At 39.4% G+C, this 17,342-nt stretch overlaps 2 protein-coding genes across 2 annotated transcripts; both read left to right on the forward strand.

Annotated features, from left to right (window-relative positions):
- Positions 1 to 238: 238 nt before the first annotated feature.
- Positions 239 to 5,952, forward strand: LOC126387895 (uncharacterized). The gene is made up of 5 exons (XM_050040646.1): positions 239 to 321; positions 1,218 to 1,476; positions 2,802 to 2,835; positions 3,697 to 3,871; positions 3,988 to 5,952. The coding sequence occupies exons 1-5, from the start codon at positions 279 to 281 to the stop codon at positions 4,329 to 4,331; spliced, it is 855 nt and encodes a 284-aa protein (XP_049896603.1). The 5' UTR covers positions 239 to 278; the 3' UTR covers positions 4,332 to 5,952.
- A 3,474-nt stretch (positions 5,953 to 9,426) lies between these two features.
- On the forward strand, positions 9,427 to 16,838 carry sms (spermine synthase). The gene is made up of 11 exons (XM_050040630.1): positions 9,427 to 9,586; positions 11,129 to 11,249; positions 12,312 to 12,399; positions 12,979 to 13,043; positions 13,139 to 13,314; positions 13,579 to 13,733; positions 13,887 to 13,976; positions 14,529 to 14,643; positions 14,749 to 14,828; positions 15,228 to 15,343; positions 15,640 to 16,838. Exons 1-11 carry the CDS (start codon positions 9,541 to 9,543, stop codon positions 15,668 to 15,670), a joined length of 1,083 nt encoding a protein of 360 aa, XP_049896587.1. The 5' UTR covers positions 9,427 to 9,540; the 3' UTR covers positions 15,671 to 16,838.
- The last annotated feature ends 504 nt before the right edge of the window (positions 16,839 to 17,342 follow it).

Raw genomic sequence — 17,342 nt, forward strand, 5'->3', positions numbered from 1 at the left:
TAAAACTGAATTGATAATAAAGAATAAAGAAACGTTGAAATCATGCTGATAAGCCATTTTACAAAGTAACTTAGCACACACCGCCACAGTTTGTGTGTAGCATCTCATCAAAACCCATTTTCATACCAAGCTCTTGAAATGTGTCCCTGCAGAACGTCCAATCCGAACGAGGATTAAAGCCGAGCTGAGCATTAAAACTCACATTGAGCCTCATGTGCTTTTCACCCATCCTGCCCCCAGACATTTCTCTCTGAGCCCGGGATACGTCGGCTGTCAACATGAGCGTCTCGGGGATCCACCATGGCGTGCTAAGGATGTATGGTGAGTTTATCCTCCTCTTCACTGAGCAAACATCATTACAGCTGTGGTTATATTTTGTAAGCTAAAATGACTGCCTCTCTTATAACCTCCTACAGGATAGTTTTGCAGTTCACAGTAGATTTTATGGTGATTTACAAATGTTCTTGTTTATATTTTGTCCTGTTAGAATAAGAGCATAGCAGGATTTGGAATTGGATTCTGCATTTAGGTATGACGATGCTGAATAATTGATAGGTAGGATGATTAATGTATTTTGCATCCTAGTGTTTCCCCAAATTCTTTAGAACATTTTGCCAAAAGGACACATACCATTTTGTGATATTAAGAGTGTTAGAGTAAGCAATGCTTCTGAGACCAAGCAGGATTTTGAAAGGAGAATCATAATGATTTTCTCCTCTAAGGATATTGGATGGATAGATTATTTCAAAAATAAATAGAGGACCATGAAATAGTACGTACCCTGATAACAAGAATCTGAAAATGTGTCTGAAAATACACAAAAAAGATTCATAGACCAGGTTAAATCTCACTTGCTCCTATTCAGACTTATTTCACTAGCTTTTGGGATTGTATTTCTGTTTAGTGCGTCCATGTGTTTTTTCACTGTATGCACACAGAATGAGTAGATCCAGATGTGTGCGTGTGATGGTGCTAAATCATAGTCAACATTCCCCGACTGGTTGAGCGCCACATCCGCAGCCCCTTGATCCTCCAACCACCTGACTGCCTCTAATCTGCGGAGATGATAGAATGACTGAGTGTTTAATCCAGCTGTACCCTGCTCCCACTGCTATCATGATCACTGTGACCACACTTAATACTGTCAATAAGCTTTAGGTGTTTCGTGCTTATGATTGGAAATGTTTATCACAGAATAACCTGCTTCTCTTATCCAGGTGGATTTATTTTCAAACAGTGGAAGAAGAGATTTCTGCTCCTGACAGCTGAGGGCAGTCTCCTTGTGTGCCACGATGCCTCATCTCCCCCCGACCAGCTGGTGCTGTTGCAGAGCAGCTGTGAGGCAATCGTGGAAGGCAAAGAGATCCTAGACCTGCCTAAGTTGCCCTCCGGTGGAAGTAGGGATTGCTGCTTTGCGCTGATCCTCCCCCAGAGCAAGTACCTGCTGCTGATGACTGAGACCCCTGCAGACTGCAGGTCTGGTGCTCACTGTGTATAATGACTTTGCCTGTGAAATGATGGACACATGTTAAAACCAGCTAAAGTTTTGTGGTGCAATTTCACAAATGTGCCACCAGTTACTCAGCTGAATAGTTCCAGTATTTGGGGAAATAAGATTTTTTACATTTTTGCAATGAGTTCGATGAGAAAATAACACTCACTCGCAAATACATGTTTGACCTTTGAACTTATGCCCCAGAAATTAGCCCTAAAACCCGCAAATGAGTTAGCATTGTACCACAAATGATTCCCTTGTCTCAAAGGCAATTGGTCTTTTTGAATGGGTGTTTGATTAGACACCTGAGATGAGGTCTGTGATTAACACAAGCTGAAGAAACGTACATGTTTTGTTCTACAACATAAAACACATCAGTAAACACCCCACTTGTGAACTTCGAAGCTTAGGTGTGGCTTTAAAAAGGCGGTTGCTAACAAGTGGCTAAATGAGACTACAGAACGTCATCACACCGAGCCACACCGAACACAATTTTACAGTCTTTTTATGGTGGTGATAGAAGGTCATTCAACCGTAGCGTGGTTTGTTTATAGCCTAACGTTATCTTTTTACGTCTGCCAATTGCATTTAGGCTTCAGTAATCATAAAAGTGGTGTTTATTTGTATCTTGCTGAACAAAACATGTAAGTATCATAATAGTTTGTTCGCCTCAGAGCTTATTTTCTGCAATAATCCAAAATCCAATGGAGAAATCCCATAGGCTTTTTGAAAAACATCATCCCTGGAGCACTATATGACGCAACAGCCTGCAGCCAGTTAGCTTAGCTTAGCTTAGCATAAAGCCAGGCTACACAGAAGTATAGAAACAGTCCAGGAAGTCATCCAAAAATTAGTCTGGCACATAACCCTCCTAAAACCACAACTTGTCATTTTCACCCTCCTCCTCCTCCTGTAGGGAATAAAAGAGAGGTATAATATGATAGCCTGATTAGTGAGCTGTAGAGGTGCTGGTGGGTGGATTTTTTTTAAGCTTTGGACAGATGACCCAGGTTAGCTGTCCCCCCTGTTTCTTGTCTTTATGCATGTTTGTCAAGAACAAAAGGCCAGTGCCACTCCAGATTCTCATTTACCGTATTTTCCTCTCCTGCATACCTTTCATCTCAAATAGGACATCTCAGCTTACACCCAGTACAGAAGGAAGTGTGCAAGAGTGACAGGCAGGCACCATACTGCACATTCCACTCCTGCTACATACCTGGTTGTTTCACTGGAATGCACTTGAACTGATGAATTGATGTTAAGATGTGTACAGTAGGTAATAACAAATGTGTTTGTCCCTTTTTAGTCAATGGCTGAATGTGCTGAAAAAAGTGAAACAGGTGAGTTAATGATTTAATAAGGTATTTGCGTTGGAAAATGTGTAAACCTTACCAAGTCTACAGCCGAGCTAGCAGCTCTGTAAAGCTGCACAATGCTAACATCAGCGTTACAGTAATGCTTACAGCGACACTGCTGCCATGCTGATGTGAAGCAGGTAAAGACGAGAAGACTGGTTCTTTCAAGTATATGGAGACTGATTTGTCTCATTATTATTTGTGTGATCAGATCGACACAAATATAAAAAGATTTGTAATAATAATACTGAGACAAATCTATCTCCATAAACGTACCCTGGTTCATGTCGTTCACCTGCCATTAGCTAACCGATTCATGAACGACTCTTTTGCCTCAGTGGATGTGTGCTCATGAAAGATTTGACTCAGAGACTCTCTGAGACGGAAGTTTAACTGGCTGTTATGCACAACTGGGCATGCACAATACAGAAACAGGTCTGTCACTCACTGAGGCCATGCCCCAGCTTGTGTTTCATGACAGCAGTTTCACATACAATCAAAGCAAAGGCTGCATAATGCAGATGCTGATTGATGTTTTGCAGGTATTTGGTCATAAACTAGAGTACTGGTTAAATTGAAATTCGACCTGATGATGATGCTCATTAAAGGATCATCCTGAGGGGGACATGAATGCCTGTACCAACTTTCATGCCAATCCATCCCATAACTGTTGAGATATTTTGGTCTGTGTCACAGCAGTGGACATTTAGACTGACTGCCTTTCCCAAAGCTGGGCTGCTAGCATGGCTAAAACTGTAGATAGAAATGTGTTTGTAATGTTTTAATATAAGCATCACTTTTATAATGCAAAATATGTTTTCTGGATTCTTATTTTACCCCCTACAGAGTCTCTCATCACCTCTCAGTCCTTGTAAGCGACACCAGGTACCACCACCACGAATTACTCTCCGAGATCTGGTGCCTGAGCAAATTCTCGACAAAGATCCACCAACTCCACCTGTCAGCGACACAGAGGCACCTTCCCCGGGGCCTATGACTTGTGCTTCCCCGCGGGAGAAAGGTGAGTGTAGGGTGTGTTGTCTGTAACGGTTTTTCATGCATAGCGAGAGTAAAGAATCTAGTCAAACAAGTGACCGTGTTTGTTTGTTTGTTTTTTAAACCACTCAATCCCAACAGGCAGGAGTTCTCCTCGCACAAAGTATTACAAAGGAGGCATACATTCACCAGGGTGTCTGCGCCACGGCACTATCAGTAATGCCCAAGCAGTGAGGGCGGTTTATCTGCTGATGGGAGGGGCTGCTGCTTCCTCTGCCATGGGTTACCTAGGCGCATGCTCGCTCCCTAATCTGGAAGCCAAAGCTCCTGACCTGCCAATCAACACGGATTTCTCTGGCATGGGACCAGCAGGAGCGTACCACACCGGCAGTCCTGCACTCGACTCCCCTCATTTTAACAGCTTTGACTTTGAAGTGGCAGATTCTGATTTTGATGCTTTTGATTGTGGTGGATTTACTTTCTAATGATGTGCTGCACGGAGGCCATGGATACATGATGCTAAAAACTTACTAAGTTGCTTTGAAATTCAGTCAGTACTTCAACTGATAACCAGTAACTGATTTTCTTTTTGTGTGTATTGACCCAGTGAAACAAGTGTGAGCACAACATTGATCACACCTTGTTGATAGAGCAAACTTGTTAGCAAACAGTTGCTTATTTACACTATGAAATCAGTTAGGTTTATCTTAGAGTCAGCAGTTACAGAGCAACATTTGCATTCATTTGGAGGCGTGTCTCTGTCCCCAGGCAGAGGCTGTGATCACCAATTTACCATTGGGGCAGCAAACATTTTCAATGTACGCCTTCTGTTGGGCCAGGAGGGAATTTCTAGAGAGTTAAACCGACCATTTTAAAGTATTTTGAAACACAAATGTTCGACAAAATGTTAAACGTATTGCTTCGAGCTGCTACTACAACAATGGTTAGCATTAGCTACACAGCTACAAGGTGGCCATAAGGAATCATGATTAACTTTTACCATTGTAAACTGATTGTGATTATGCCCTTGCTTTTCCACCTGGCAATTATAAGTCCAATATTCACTTTCTTTCAGCCCTGTTTTTGGTCTCTGTCTGTCTCTTTAGTTGCTAAAATGCTCCACAAAGTTCACCAGCTTATTGCTAACTGCGTCTGTCTGCTGTTTGGTGCTGAGCAGTAAGTGTACAGTTGGTTTTTAGAGCTTTTTTTTTTTGCTTCAACACACATTTCTGGTATATTACTTTGTGACATCAACACAGTATTTGTACTTGTGATCCTCGTGACGAAAGATAAAATAGTCGCTACCTTGATGACGTTTCGGAGTTGTAAAACCCTGAGTATCACAGCCCGTTGTGCAGTGTTTTAATGTGTAATAGGCCTTTGCATTAATCTGTTACTCTATCTGTATCTCCTGGAGTGTATTTTATCTTTGTCTCATTGGTAACTAACTCTGATGAGGGTTATATTATATCAAATTATTATATTATATTCAACACTTGAGATTTTTTTTTAAATTCCAGGAATATTTTGTAACATTTGATTTACATTTAAGTGTGACCAAAAGTACAACTTGTAAAAACAGAAGTGAGACAAAGTAGAGAACCTGTGTTGTGATGGATATTGACACTTTGATAATTATTGCAAAAATAGTTTTGTTCATATTGTCCTCCCCTTATGTGCACTATTTGGTGCGATAATTACATAATCAACAATATCTGTGATTGTGATGATAATTTGTGAGAATGCAAATATGCTCTGTATGTGTTTGTCACGAATGAACCACATGTTACTATGCTCTGGATACTAATGGCAGATTTGCAACATGACACATTGTGAACTGTTTCTGCATAATGTTGTAGGAGTATTCTGCTATTTTAAAACCTTTGATGGCTTTGCATCAGATTTCTTTTTTAGCTACAGTTAAACTCTGATTGTGGACAAGTTAACGTTGCCTACTAAGGCTCTTCTGAATCTCAGCATCATCCACCTTTGTGCATGTACTGTTTCTTTCTAATGCCCAGTTGTTACTGTGTTTTATATATTTGTTAGGTTAAAAGCAGATTAATGTTATGTTTATTGGAGCCCATTTGAGTTACTTTATATGAATAAAACTGAGAAATGGAAATTAATTCAAATTTGCCCGCTTGTCTTCATAATTTTTTTGATGTTTTTTTGTAGTTTTTGTATGTTTTATGAACACAGAAATCAGTTACCAATGACTGCAGTGACTTTAGTGAGATATGGCAGTGAATGCCATCTTGATATCTTGCTGAATCTGTGGTGTACCACGGAAACAGCTGCACCATAAGTTGTTGAGCTGCACGACTGATCAGAGAACCGCAAGAATACTGTGCTGTTTATATGCTCAATTCTACAAAGTCCAGCTAATGTAGACTGCACTCATTTCATTTTAACAGTTTTTCCCCACATGCAATGGAAAATGTGTCATATTGCAACACAATTAGTGTATGAGTCATTCCTGTAACAAGAACTACAAGCCACAAAATTATAAAATACTCAATTTATACATATATACTGTACACAGGAAGAACTACAGCATATGTATAGAGTACTGTAGGGATGAATCTTTTCTGTAGGTTGATGCAGAAGTTAGCGTTACACTGTTTTCCTTGTCAAAAAGCCAATGGGATTTTTCGATGGGATGTTGGATTATCGCAGAAAATAAGCTCCATGGCAAACGTTTATGATGCTGACATGATTTGTTCAGCAATATAATCTTCAGAATTGAACTCCACTTTCATGATTATTGAAGCCTAAATGCAATCTCCAGAGGTAAAAAGCTAACGATAGGCTATAAACAAACTACAGTAAGGTCGAGTGACCTAACCTCACCCCATAACAAGACTGGATAGCCGTGTTTGGCGCTGCACCGTACGATGCCACATAGCCACTTGTTAGCAACTGCCTTTTTTAAGACACATACAAACTTTAAAGTTCACAGGTGGGGTATTTGACCTGTTTTATGTCGTAAAACAAAATGTGAAAGTCTCTAAAGGTTGTGTTAACCTCAGACCTTATTTTAGGCATCTAACCATTACCAATTCAAAAAACACATTGACTTCAAGACGAGGGAAAGATATATGCTAATATGCATGCATATTAGCATATATGCAGAGTTAGCATATATATGCATATATGCTAACTCATTTCCAGGTTTAACGACTAATTCCTGGGGCACTACATAGACACAACTACAGCTTCTTTGTGCATTGTGTGACCCTGAAGTAATTTTCCAACCTGTATCCTTGTAGTCCTTGTATCCTTGTATTGTTCTATAAATTGCCCTTGTGTATGAAATGTGATATACAAATAAAGCTGCCTTGCCTTTTAGTTTCCTGCCTTTCAAAAAGGGAACTCTAAGGATTAAAGAAGGGCGAGCAAAAGTTTCCACTCATCATTTTTTTCCTCCATGTTTCATGATGTTAATATGTTTGTCACACTCTTAAGGCTGCACCCCGTTAGGCTACATTATGAAGAGTTGGGTGCCAAATTGTGATTTAGTTGTAAAAGTTATGTGTAGCTACCTAAATCCGAATAATTCGCAGACCTTAATGGCTAATTTACCTCAAAATGTACCTCCCTGTAACCACTCCACCTGTAAAGATTATTATCTGAGTGCCTGAGATCGGCCAATGTGTTTACCTGACAGTTAAACATGTCACTTTGCTTTGACAATGCAACACAAAACTCATTAACAATCCATCTTCTTTATTTCAAATGTTTTGTGGCCTAACTGTTGCTGCATAGCGGGAATGTCCCATACAGCATGCTCAGCTTTACTCTTGAACACTACCTGAAGCCATAACCCCTCTCTGTCCCTCGAGGCTAAGGTGTGTTCACATCTTTTCCATGCCAGAAACAAGTCTAGTCAGTGAGAGAGTAAACCAGCTGCAGCAGCCCCTCAACTGTCATTATGAATATAGTGTGGACTTTATCAAAATGGAGCAAACATATGCTACTACATTACATTATACTGCACAGTATACAGTGCTTGATGTGCACCTTCAGTGAGTTTTAGGCTACCATCCCCCGCTTTTTGCATTTGAGTAGCAGGGTGTGTCATAGGGCAGTTTGGTGAAATGTAACGCCAAACACCTTATCATGACAGACCCAGAATCAGTTGTGACTAAGCAGCAGGAGCTGTTTGACTGAAATAATTTGGTGTAAATGTATTGTGAGACTTCTGTGTGGGAGTTGAGGCGTCCTCATGAGAAGTCTGATTGTCATTATACCCTGGCTATATTTTATATTCTGAGACAATAAACAAGAAGGCTGCTAGTGATTTTAAATCAAAGTGTTTCTCCTGCATCTTTATAAAACAGAGACAAAAATTCAAATTATTCAGTCATGTGTCACACAAAATAAAAAGCCTACTATAAATTCATATGCATCGCTAAGGACTTCATATGCACACAGCCACCATGTTATGAAAAGAACTTTGCTAATTAAAGACGAACTACGCCTATCCTATTTTTAAAATTCATACATTATACTTATGGTTTCACTCAGTTCAAAAATAGCATTTAAAATTAAGAACTCTCAAGAGTGCCAGAACTCAACTTTACGATAATTATAAAGTGTGGAGCTGCTCCATAGACAATGAATTGGGAAAGATGTTATAGATGACACTGAGAGCACACAGGGGACTGTTCTGAATACATGGGTACATTTTCTGTTTCAGAATTGAGAACACTACGATTAAATAAAGCTCGGTACATTTTCTGTTTCAGAATTGAGAACACTACGATTAAATAAAGCTCATTTAGGTAAAAAAAAAAAAAAAAAAAAACATTCTGCGGGTCCAAAAAATCAGTCTCTTATTAATTGCCTTCAAGAAGCTCCAGCTTTTATACCCTATGACATCAGAAGTTTGAGACTTATTCTCTGGTTTCTGGCTTTAAGAGAGTTGCTCATGCTCACAAATATGTACTGAATTTTCCAAGGCCATAGAAATAAGATAAATGAATTCTTAATTTAGGTGCTGTTCCTCTTTAAATATTATTTTCACTTCAGAATGTCATACAATGAAATCCTTACAAGCTTGCACATAGACATGCATGGAAGTGCCAAAACGTGATGTATATATTGTTTTTATCTTGTGTGCACAAGTTAATTATCTTGTTGGAACAAATTGCAAAAAAATATTTAACGTGTGAAAAAGAAATAAAAATATTTCCTACACTTTAGGCTCGAGACTTGCTGTTATTGTACATTTCCTCTGGTTTTGGATGCAACTTCCTAGATCAAGATGAACCTTGAAAAAACGAAGCAGATGGGCATTTAAGATAAATAAATAAACATATACTGAAGAAAAACGAACCATGAGTGGATCTTGTGCTTTAACTATTAAAATTCTATCAAATAAGTGGCTGTAAATTCCTGAATTTAAATGTTGGTTTAAAGATATGTATCTACTTGTGTTTGAACTGGACTCTACTGTTACCATTATGCGTCGCGCGCCAATGCAAACACAGCAGGGGGGGGGCGATATCTCTCTTGTGTCATTGTTTACTCTCTGCTCTGTCACCGCAGCGCACGAGCCCCCATAGCCACGCCTGGTTTGGTGTAGTGGGCAGTGGTAGCAGCAGTGGTAGCAGGGCCCTCCCTCTGTCTCTGCAGATAAATACTCGCAGCCTGTCCATTCCCAGGCATGGAAGACGGTTGCTCTCAAACATGGCTCTGCGACACTACACCCTCGACTTCAAGCTCTCTACGGCAGGTAAGAGGGGCGCGATGCGCGGCGGGATCACGGGGAGAACACAGCCAGTTCATTCAGGTTACAGCCACTGCACCAGAGCTGCATGCTAGCTACCAGGCTAGCTTGCTAATACCTGCTAGTCTGTCACTGCCCTTCAAAACAGTTGACGCTATATTGATTTTGGTTAAACATGGCTGATAATTACATAAACAAATATATTTTGACATGCTAGAATTTAAAGTTAAAAGTTGTTGTATGTGAAAAATTTAATCTTAATGTCATTTGCATGCTCGTGCGTTAGACGTTACATTTTTTTTTAAGTTGACGTCTATGCAGTGTCGTTGCTCAGGACAGCGGCTCAAAGCACCTCCGGCTAATAGAAAATTAAGTATGGTCTAACCAGCGCTGTCGCACAGGAAGTGACGCTGTTTCAGCCATTTTTGTAGTTTTTTGTCTTGAGACGCTAACAAGCCGGCAAAGGCGAGGAGTGGGATGATGCTGGGACTGCTTCAAATGTCACCGCCGAGCTCTTAAACCGCATTTAGACTAGCATTATCCTACTTGTCTTAAAATAGCACTTATAGGAAGCATGTGTCTCTTTGATATTTAAAAAATCTAAAAATAATAAAACTTAATTTACATGGCACCTTTCAAAACACAGTTACAAAGTGCTTTACATTAAAACAAAACATTGGAGAATGAAACAAACTAAAATATCAAAGTCTCACAAAAGTAAAAGATAAAAATAAAAGACCAAAACTAAAATTAAGATAATAAATGATAATTTAAATCAATATCATATCAATAAAATAGAAAGCCAGCTCAGATAAAATGAGGATATGCTTTTCGATAGGACTTTTTTAGGAGACTTAAATGGAGAAAATGACTCAGACAGCCTTATATCCTCAGACTCTGGAACAAGTGAAAGACCTATACCTGAGGATGTCAAACTACGCAAAGGTTCATAAGGGATTAAAAGGTCTGAAATGTAATCTGGAGACAGGCCATGAAGATTAACAGTGATCACTATGTGTTTAAAATCAGTCCTAACACAGAGATTTTAAATTACATGATGGACGTATTCAGTATCACACTTTGTGTCTGCTTATTAAGTAAAAGCCAGGTACTCAAAAAAGTAAAGGCTAATTTTAACTGCTTTAAACACAATGCATCATATAAACTAATGTGTTGTATGCATGTTAAATCTTAATCTGAAAAGTAAGTCCTAACCAGAGCCATTACATAAATGTAGTGGAGTAAAAAGTGTACAACAGTTTTCTTCTCAAGTGGAGTAGAAGTACAAAACCACAAAAGATAGACATACTGTGCTGTTTTCAAATCCTGACTACAACTCCCAGAGGAGCTTTGAAATCCTATAAATATATGTACACGTAGTTTTTTAATGCAGAGTTGTGGTACTTTTTGTACTTTTTGCTGTTCAGCCTGCATGAGGAGTACATTTACTTAAATACAAAAGCTCTTCTTTCATGAGTGATGCCAGTGATGTATCAAGGGTGAAAATAATTCCAGTTTTTCATTGTTCCACTCTCTTTCTTTCCCCAGTTGACTCTGCATCGACAGTTCCTGGTCTACTGTCCATATTTCATGAGCAGGAAATGACAGAGACTGTCCATGAAACAAATGGGCATGGATACCTTGGTACTTTTGTAGGCAAGAATGGCCGGTAAGAGAGACCACTTTATTTTTTTTTCCCAACAAAAGCTTTGTGTTTCCTTTGGTCTGTGGTACAGATTCAGGAAGTTTTCAGACACTTCTCAGAGTTGGGTAGTTCATTACATAACATTGGTTTCACATTTGGCGTAAACATGCTCATCAGATTTTTATGGTTGCACATGGGACTGGGACTTTTTATTGAAAATATCTGAGAACAGAGGGGCTTTTAGTTGGCTTATCCATCTGGAAATGAATAAGTTAGCTATTTAAATAATTAGGGTTTGTTTGTTTCCATGGGAATATGTTAAGAGAGACTAAATAGAGACAGTGTCTTTTTTTTGTAGACAGAACCCTGCAGTGTTTCCCTTTGCTTTGTAGTTTGTGATGTGTCGGAAAGAGCGAGATTTCGCAGTCAGAGCTGTGAAAGTTCAGATGAGAGTAGGTGGTTATTGACCTGCTTGTTGTGACATCATTTTCCCATGTGGGATTGATCAATACACACAAGTGTGAGGATAAAATTTCGACACAGGACAGGCATCGTTTCTGCTATCTCTGCCACTTAGGAGCTGCTTTCAGCCTCAGGATGTTTTGTGAATATGCCTCCAGATGTAAAGCAGTACAAAGAGAATATGTGACCAAATTTAGTTGAAAGCACTCACCCGAAAGTCTGTCATTGGTATCCCATAGTAGTGTAACTGTCACGAAAAACAGGAATGCGAGTCAGCTCTGGATTCCATGGATTCTTGTGGTGACAAGTTTTCACAATGGAAAAAAATATCTGACTTCCACAGAAACTTATCACACCAATTCTTGCAGTATGTGGTCCGTCTGAAAGCTCAGTGTCTTCCCAAAAGCTGAATGAACAAATAGCGATGCTTTACACTGTGAGAACTTGTCACCATTCAAAGTTCTTTGCAAAACAGGAAAACATTTACAGCCACTAATCAAAGCAGCAGGGTGTGGGTTTGTGAAAAACAGATGTGGGGTGGAGCATCAATTTAGTAAAATAAAATGTTCAACATACTTTATGCCTTTCAGAGCTCTGTTTTAATCCTTACCACTTCATTTCCAGGCTTGCTGTTCTGCGTGTGCACTCCCGTGGGTTGGTCACTGTTGATCTGCAGTGTTATGAAGAGGACAACATTGCACAAGTAGACAATGTAGGTGATTTTAAAAGACAAAAACACAATACTTTATCCTGTACCTGAAAGCTGTAACACACAGAAACTCCCACTAGTATGCAGCATGTCACATGATGTTGGTATCATTAAGGCTTGTCCCGGGATGAACTTCTTATAGCACTCATTAAATTCACTGCGCTGTAAACCGCCTTGTGCAGTTTATCCAGGAGACGTAAAAATCTGTGCCAAAAATATTTCAAGGACATGATAAAAGTAAGAACTTAAATAGCTTTGGATATGTGACAGACACATAAGATGAGGACCAGTCTTGCCGGCACATGTTTTTCACTTGCCTCGGGCCAAAACATGCACTTTCACACAGGCGGCACATTTGGTAGATCTCTAGAAATACCAAACCATGCCCCTAATTGCTCTGGAGCACCAGTAGATGCACGCAAGAGCACAGTGAAAGGATTTGGCTGCTGCCTTGTTTACTGCTTATGTGTTTTGCTGTTAGTGTGTTGCCCATGTAGCACAGGAGAGTATCCCTCTAGGTCACCAAAACTGTTGTGCAGTTAAGCTTTTATGATGTTTCTGACTCTGTTTGTTTCTCCACAGCTTTTAAATGCACTGGAAACAAAGTTAAAGGAGACCCTAAAAGACAATATTACAAGGATTAAGAGGTAAGTTTCTGGAGATTCATGGCTTTGATGTTATGGAAAGGCGATTTTTCCATCTTGCATGTTGATTAATTGTGTCGGTAACCATTCATCCCCAGGCTTCCAGCCCTCCTACGAGGAGCAGAGGTTGACAGATACTGGCCCACGACTGATGGCAGACTGGTTGAGTACGACATGGACCAGATGGTGTACGAAGAAGATTCTCCATACCAAAACATTAAGATTTTGCACTCAAACCAGTATGGAAATGTCCTAATACTGGACGATGACTTAAGTAAGTATATACAACAACAACATATTTTACATAACAGCATACAGTTACTCATATTTTGTATTTATATACATAATGTTGCTTGTAATTTAGTACTCCCCAGTCACTGAAACGTCATAAAACTGAATATCATCAGATAACAGGGCAGGCAGCACTGGTTCCTAATCCACTTTAAAATATAATGTACTAAATTCAACTTGTTAGTTTGTGTCATTTATTATAACTGATCAAGTATTTTAGTGTCTAAATGATTACTGTACCTTGCAGACCTGGCAGAGAGTGATTTGGCCTACACCAAAGCCATCATGGGCAGCGGAAGAGAGAATTTTGCTGGAAAAGAGGTGCTGATTTTGGGAGGAGGCGACGGAGGCATCCTGTCTGAGATGGTCAAACAAAAGCCAAAGATGATCACCATGTTGGATATATCCTTTACATGTTCTGCTGAACTTTTATTTCTGTATTGTGACTTTGTTTTTTTTTTCAATAAGGCAATGTAGTTTTCTCTCACAACATTTTATTAATACGTATAGTTGCACATCAGCACCTGAATGATGTTTCCTTAACGGCGTGTGCACATTGACCAGAAGGTGATAGACGCGTGCAAAAAGCACATGAGGAAAACTTGCGGCCATGTCCTCGACAACCTGAAGGGAGACTGTTACGAAGTGAGTGCTGAATGAATATTCATATGTTCATTGTAGGTTCAGTAAATAACCGGTATCACGCAGGCGGTTATCAACCCTGTGGGGTTTTTCCTGTAAACAAACAGGGTCTAACAAACATATTGAGTGCATTTACTTCTCCATAAAACATTTTACAAAACAGTATTTTTTTTTTTTTTAAAGATATTTTTGGGGCATTTTTTAGCCTTTATTTGACAGGACAGATAAGTGTTAAAGGGGGGAGAGAGAGGGAGTGACATGCAGAAAAGGGCCACAGGCTGGAGTCGAACCCGGGCCACTGCGGCAACAGCCTTGTACATGGGGCGCCTGCTCTACCACTAAGACACCGACGCCCCACAAAACAGTATTTTAAATCCAGCATTGTTTACTGCCATGTTTAGTAGCTTGCAGTGCCTTGCAGCATGTCTTAGCCTGTTGGTACAACTCTGTACTGTGTCACACATGCATGTGCGTCCTGTTATGTATAAGCAAATTCCCCAAACAAAAGAAACTTGAGTCTAAACTGAGTGGATTCTTTTGTCTTCTGCCTTACAGGTTCTAGTTGAGGACTGTGTCCCTGTGCTGAAGAAGTATGTCTCAGACGGAAAGACGTTTGATTACGTAATCAATGACTTGACTGCAATCCCAATTTCCACAGAGCCAGAAGAAGGTACTGTATTTCTTTTAAAATATTGTATATTTTTGTTTACTTATTCTCTGTAGTGTTATATAAATGCAATGCTTGTGTCTGAACCTATCCAACTGCCTCTCGTAGATTCAACATGGGAGTTCCTGCGTCTCATCTTAGATCTGTCGATGAAAGTCCTGCATCCCTCGGGGAAATATCTTACACAGGTGAGTTGCGTGTAGTAACTGGCGAGTGTTTAGTGCAAACTGCTGATATACTAGAGATGCCCCAGTCAGCTCTTACGTTCACTGAAAATGTTTGCATGTGAGACTAATCTTTAAACCCCCTATAAAACTGCACTTTCAGAGGAACGTGCTTCCTTAATTTGATGAATTTCCTGTCAAAACACGATATCTGGCCAGGAAATATTGCAGGGAGAAAACATTAGTACAGTGAAACCAGTTGGATATCAGTCAGGGAGAAAATGGCAGCATCACTTATTTTTCACTATTGTGGTTGAGCATTGCAACACACCACTTCTGCTTATAACCCAGTAATGGTTGAAAAAAAAAAATTGGCAACAGTGTGTGTCTCATGACACGTATTTTTCTGCTTCCATTTACAAGGGTAACGCTGAGAACATGACAGAGGCTCTGTGTCTGTACGAGGAGCAGCTGAGGAAGCTCTCGTGTCCTGTGAAGTTCTCCAAAGAGGTGGTGTGCGTGCCCTCCTACTTGGAGCAGTATCCTTTCATCAGTTCAAAGATCTTTGATGTGTTATGTAGCTTAAATAGGTATTTCTTATCCCATTTATTATTTTGGAGTGCATAAATCCAAAAACAACTTTTAGAAAAATATATTATTTTACTGTTTTATTACAATTTGGATCTAATTTTTGTAGTTTTGGTAAGTATAACTGTCCTGTCTGATCCTCTGACAGCACAGTGTTGTTATAAATGATAGAGATAATGGACAGAAGTACAATACATTTTTGAATGCTGTCATATGTTGTTGCGTTTCCTTAATTCTATTGAATCAGATGGGTTTTCTACAACATCTGGAAGGTGTAAAGAAGATGCTGTCTGCTTGAATCCCCAGCAGCTGGAATGTGAATGCTCGTCCCATTTCTGCTGTAGCCTTAAAGGTCTGTTCAGACTGAACGTGACAAACATTAGAGGCAATACAAAGTTTGGATAAATGTATTATGTGGGCTTCAAAACTTAAAAAAAAATAAAAAATAAAAAAGGGTCTGGAGAAATATAATGAAGAAAAATAATTGGAGTTCCACACACTGGTTGCAGTCTGTACCTATTGTTAATGAGCTCCAGCTGACTGACAACAGCTAACATCTGTTTAGCAATTGGCTGTTTTTGGTTAATAAGCATGGATTGCAAAAACACTCCCAACAGTGAAGTTATTGTGAATAAGTCAAGATGAAAATTGAATTTACATTCAGTCTGAGCACATCTGAAGGGGTACAATGGCGGTTTTATTATCCCCGCTCCATTAACCCCATTCGACCCTAATCTTCCTTCTCTTTGTTCCTGTTTTAGTTGTGTTCTACCATTGTTTACTACAACTTATCAGTTGTATTTTGTTCATGTTACTTGATTTGTAATGTCCATTTGCATGTACTCTGAAGGAACCGTTAGCTGTTTAAACAGTGATTTGATACACTGATAATGTGGTGTAACTCATCTTTTCATCAACAGGCGTGTGTTCTCTTGTTTTCCTTAGATTTTCTAAGGTTCTTTACTTTTGAGCGATGAGCTCCTGTCGTGTGATAGGCCAAGATGTAGGGTCAGCCCGGCTGAACTGAGTTGCTTGTAAGCTCTGTATTTGTTACTGCCTTTCAAATGTGATTGATTCTTTCAGGTTGTATCAAGGCAATGTGATCATGCCCAGTGAGACTGAAGTTTTTAAGTCCAAATGTGTTTTAAAAGGGAAACGATTCCACCACTTTAATGCCACCTCTGTGCTTGTGCTGTTTTTATGTCATGTTTTATTAGCACCTTTTGGTTTCTCCAATATATTTAAAGTTTTTTAAGACTGTATTAGGTGCATGTAAAGGACGGTGAATGTAGCTTGCATATACAGTACACAGCACGTTTACACGTGATCAACCCTGTGGGACTCAGTTACATTTATTTATTCTATAATTTCACCAAATGCTGTTCTGTCCCACTTGAGATACTTTCTGTGAACTCTACAATAAAAAAATGTTTTGGGGGGAAAATATCTTGACTTTTGTTTGTTTTTGTTTTTACAAAAGAAATGGTGTTGATGATTAATAAGTGTAGATACAGCGTGAGCCATTGATAAAGGTTTGCACAGTTTAGTACACTAGCCTGTTGCTCTAATAAGTAAGGCTGAATGTGGGTGTAATGCCTTTGCATTCCACATTGAAAAAAGTAATACACAGTCATAATCTAAAAATGTAGATTAAGAGGGGATATGCTGTTCAAATGTACTTTTGCAGCTACGGCAACATTAGTAACTCTAAAATCTATTAGAAATATCAATGTAAGATTTATTCGCGGCACACGAGTTTAAAGATGTTGAGCTCTTTGGACTAAACGGTAAATGTACTTGCACCTTTCTAGTCTTCTGACCACTCAAAGCCCTCTTTACACTACAAGTCACATTCACCCATTGGTGATCGAGGCTACCATACATGGTGCCACCTGCCACACAGCTTTAACACACTCACACACAGCAATGGAACAGCCTTCAGGAGCAACA

Source organism: Epinephelus moara, chromosome 3 (assembly GCF_006386435.1).
Source record: "Epinephelus moara isolate mb chromosome 3, YSFRI_EMoa_1.0, whole genome shotgun sequence".
Taxonomy (NCBI): Eukaryota; Metazoa; Chordata; class Actinopteri; order Perciformes; family Serranidae; genus Epinephelus; species Epinephelus moara.

What these genes read in the sequence shown, in the direction of transcription:
- LOC126387895 (XM_050040646.1), top strand. Translation starts at nt 279, where the DNA reads ATGAGCGTCTCGGGGATCCACCATGGCGTGCTAAGGATGTATG. An exon ending in TGGCGTGCTAAGGATGTATG is followed by an intron (nt 322 to 1,217) that starts GTGAGTTTATCC and finishes TCTCTTATCCAG; the next exon opens with GTGGATTTATTTTCAAACAG. An exon ending in GAGACCCCTGCAGACTGCAG is followed by an intron (nt 1,477 to 2,801) that starts GTCTGGTGCTCA and finishes GTCCCTTTTTAG; the next exon opens with TCAATGGCTGAATGTGCTGA.
- sms (XM_050040630.1), top strand. Translation starts at nt 9,541, where the DNA reads ATGGCTCTGCGACACTACACCCTCGACTTCAAGCTCTCTACGGCAG. An exon ending in CTTCAAGCTCTCTACGGCAG is followed by an intron (nt 9,587 to 11,128) that starts GTAAGAGGGGCG and finishes TTCTTTCCCCAG; the next exon opens with TTGACTCTGCATCGACAGTT. An exon ending in ACATTGCACAAGTAGACAAT is followed by an intron (nt 12,400 to 12,978) that starts GTAGGTGATTTT and finishes GTTTCTCCACAG; the next exon opens with CTTTTAAATGCACTGGAAAC.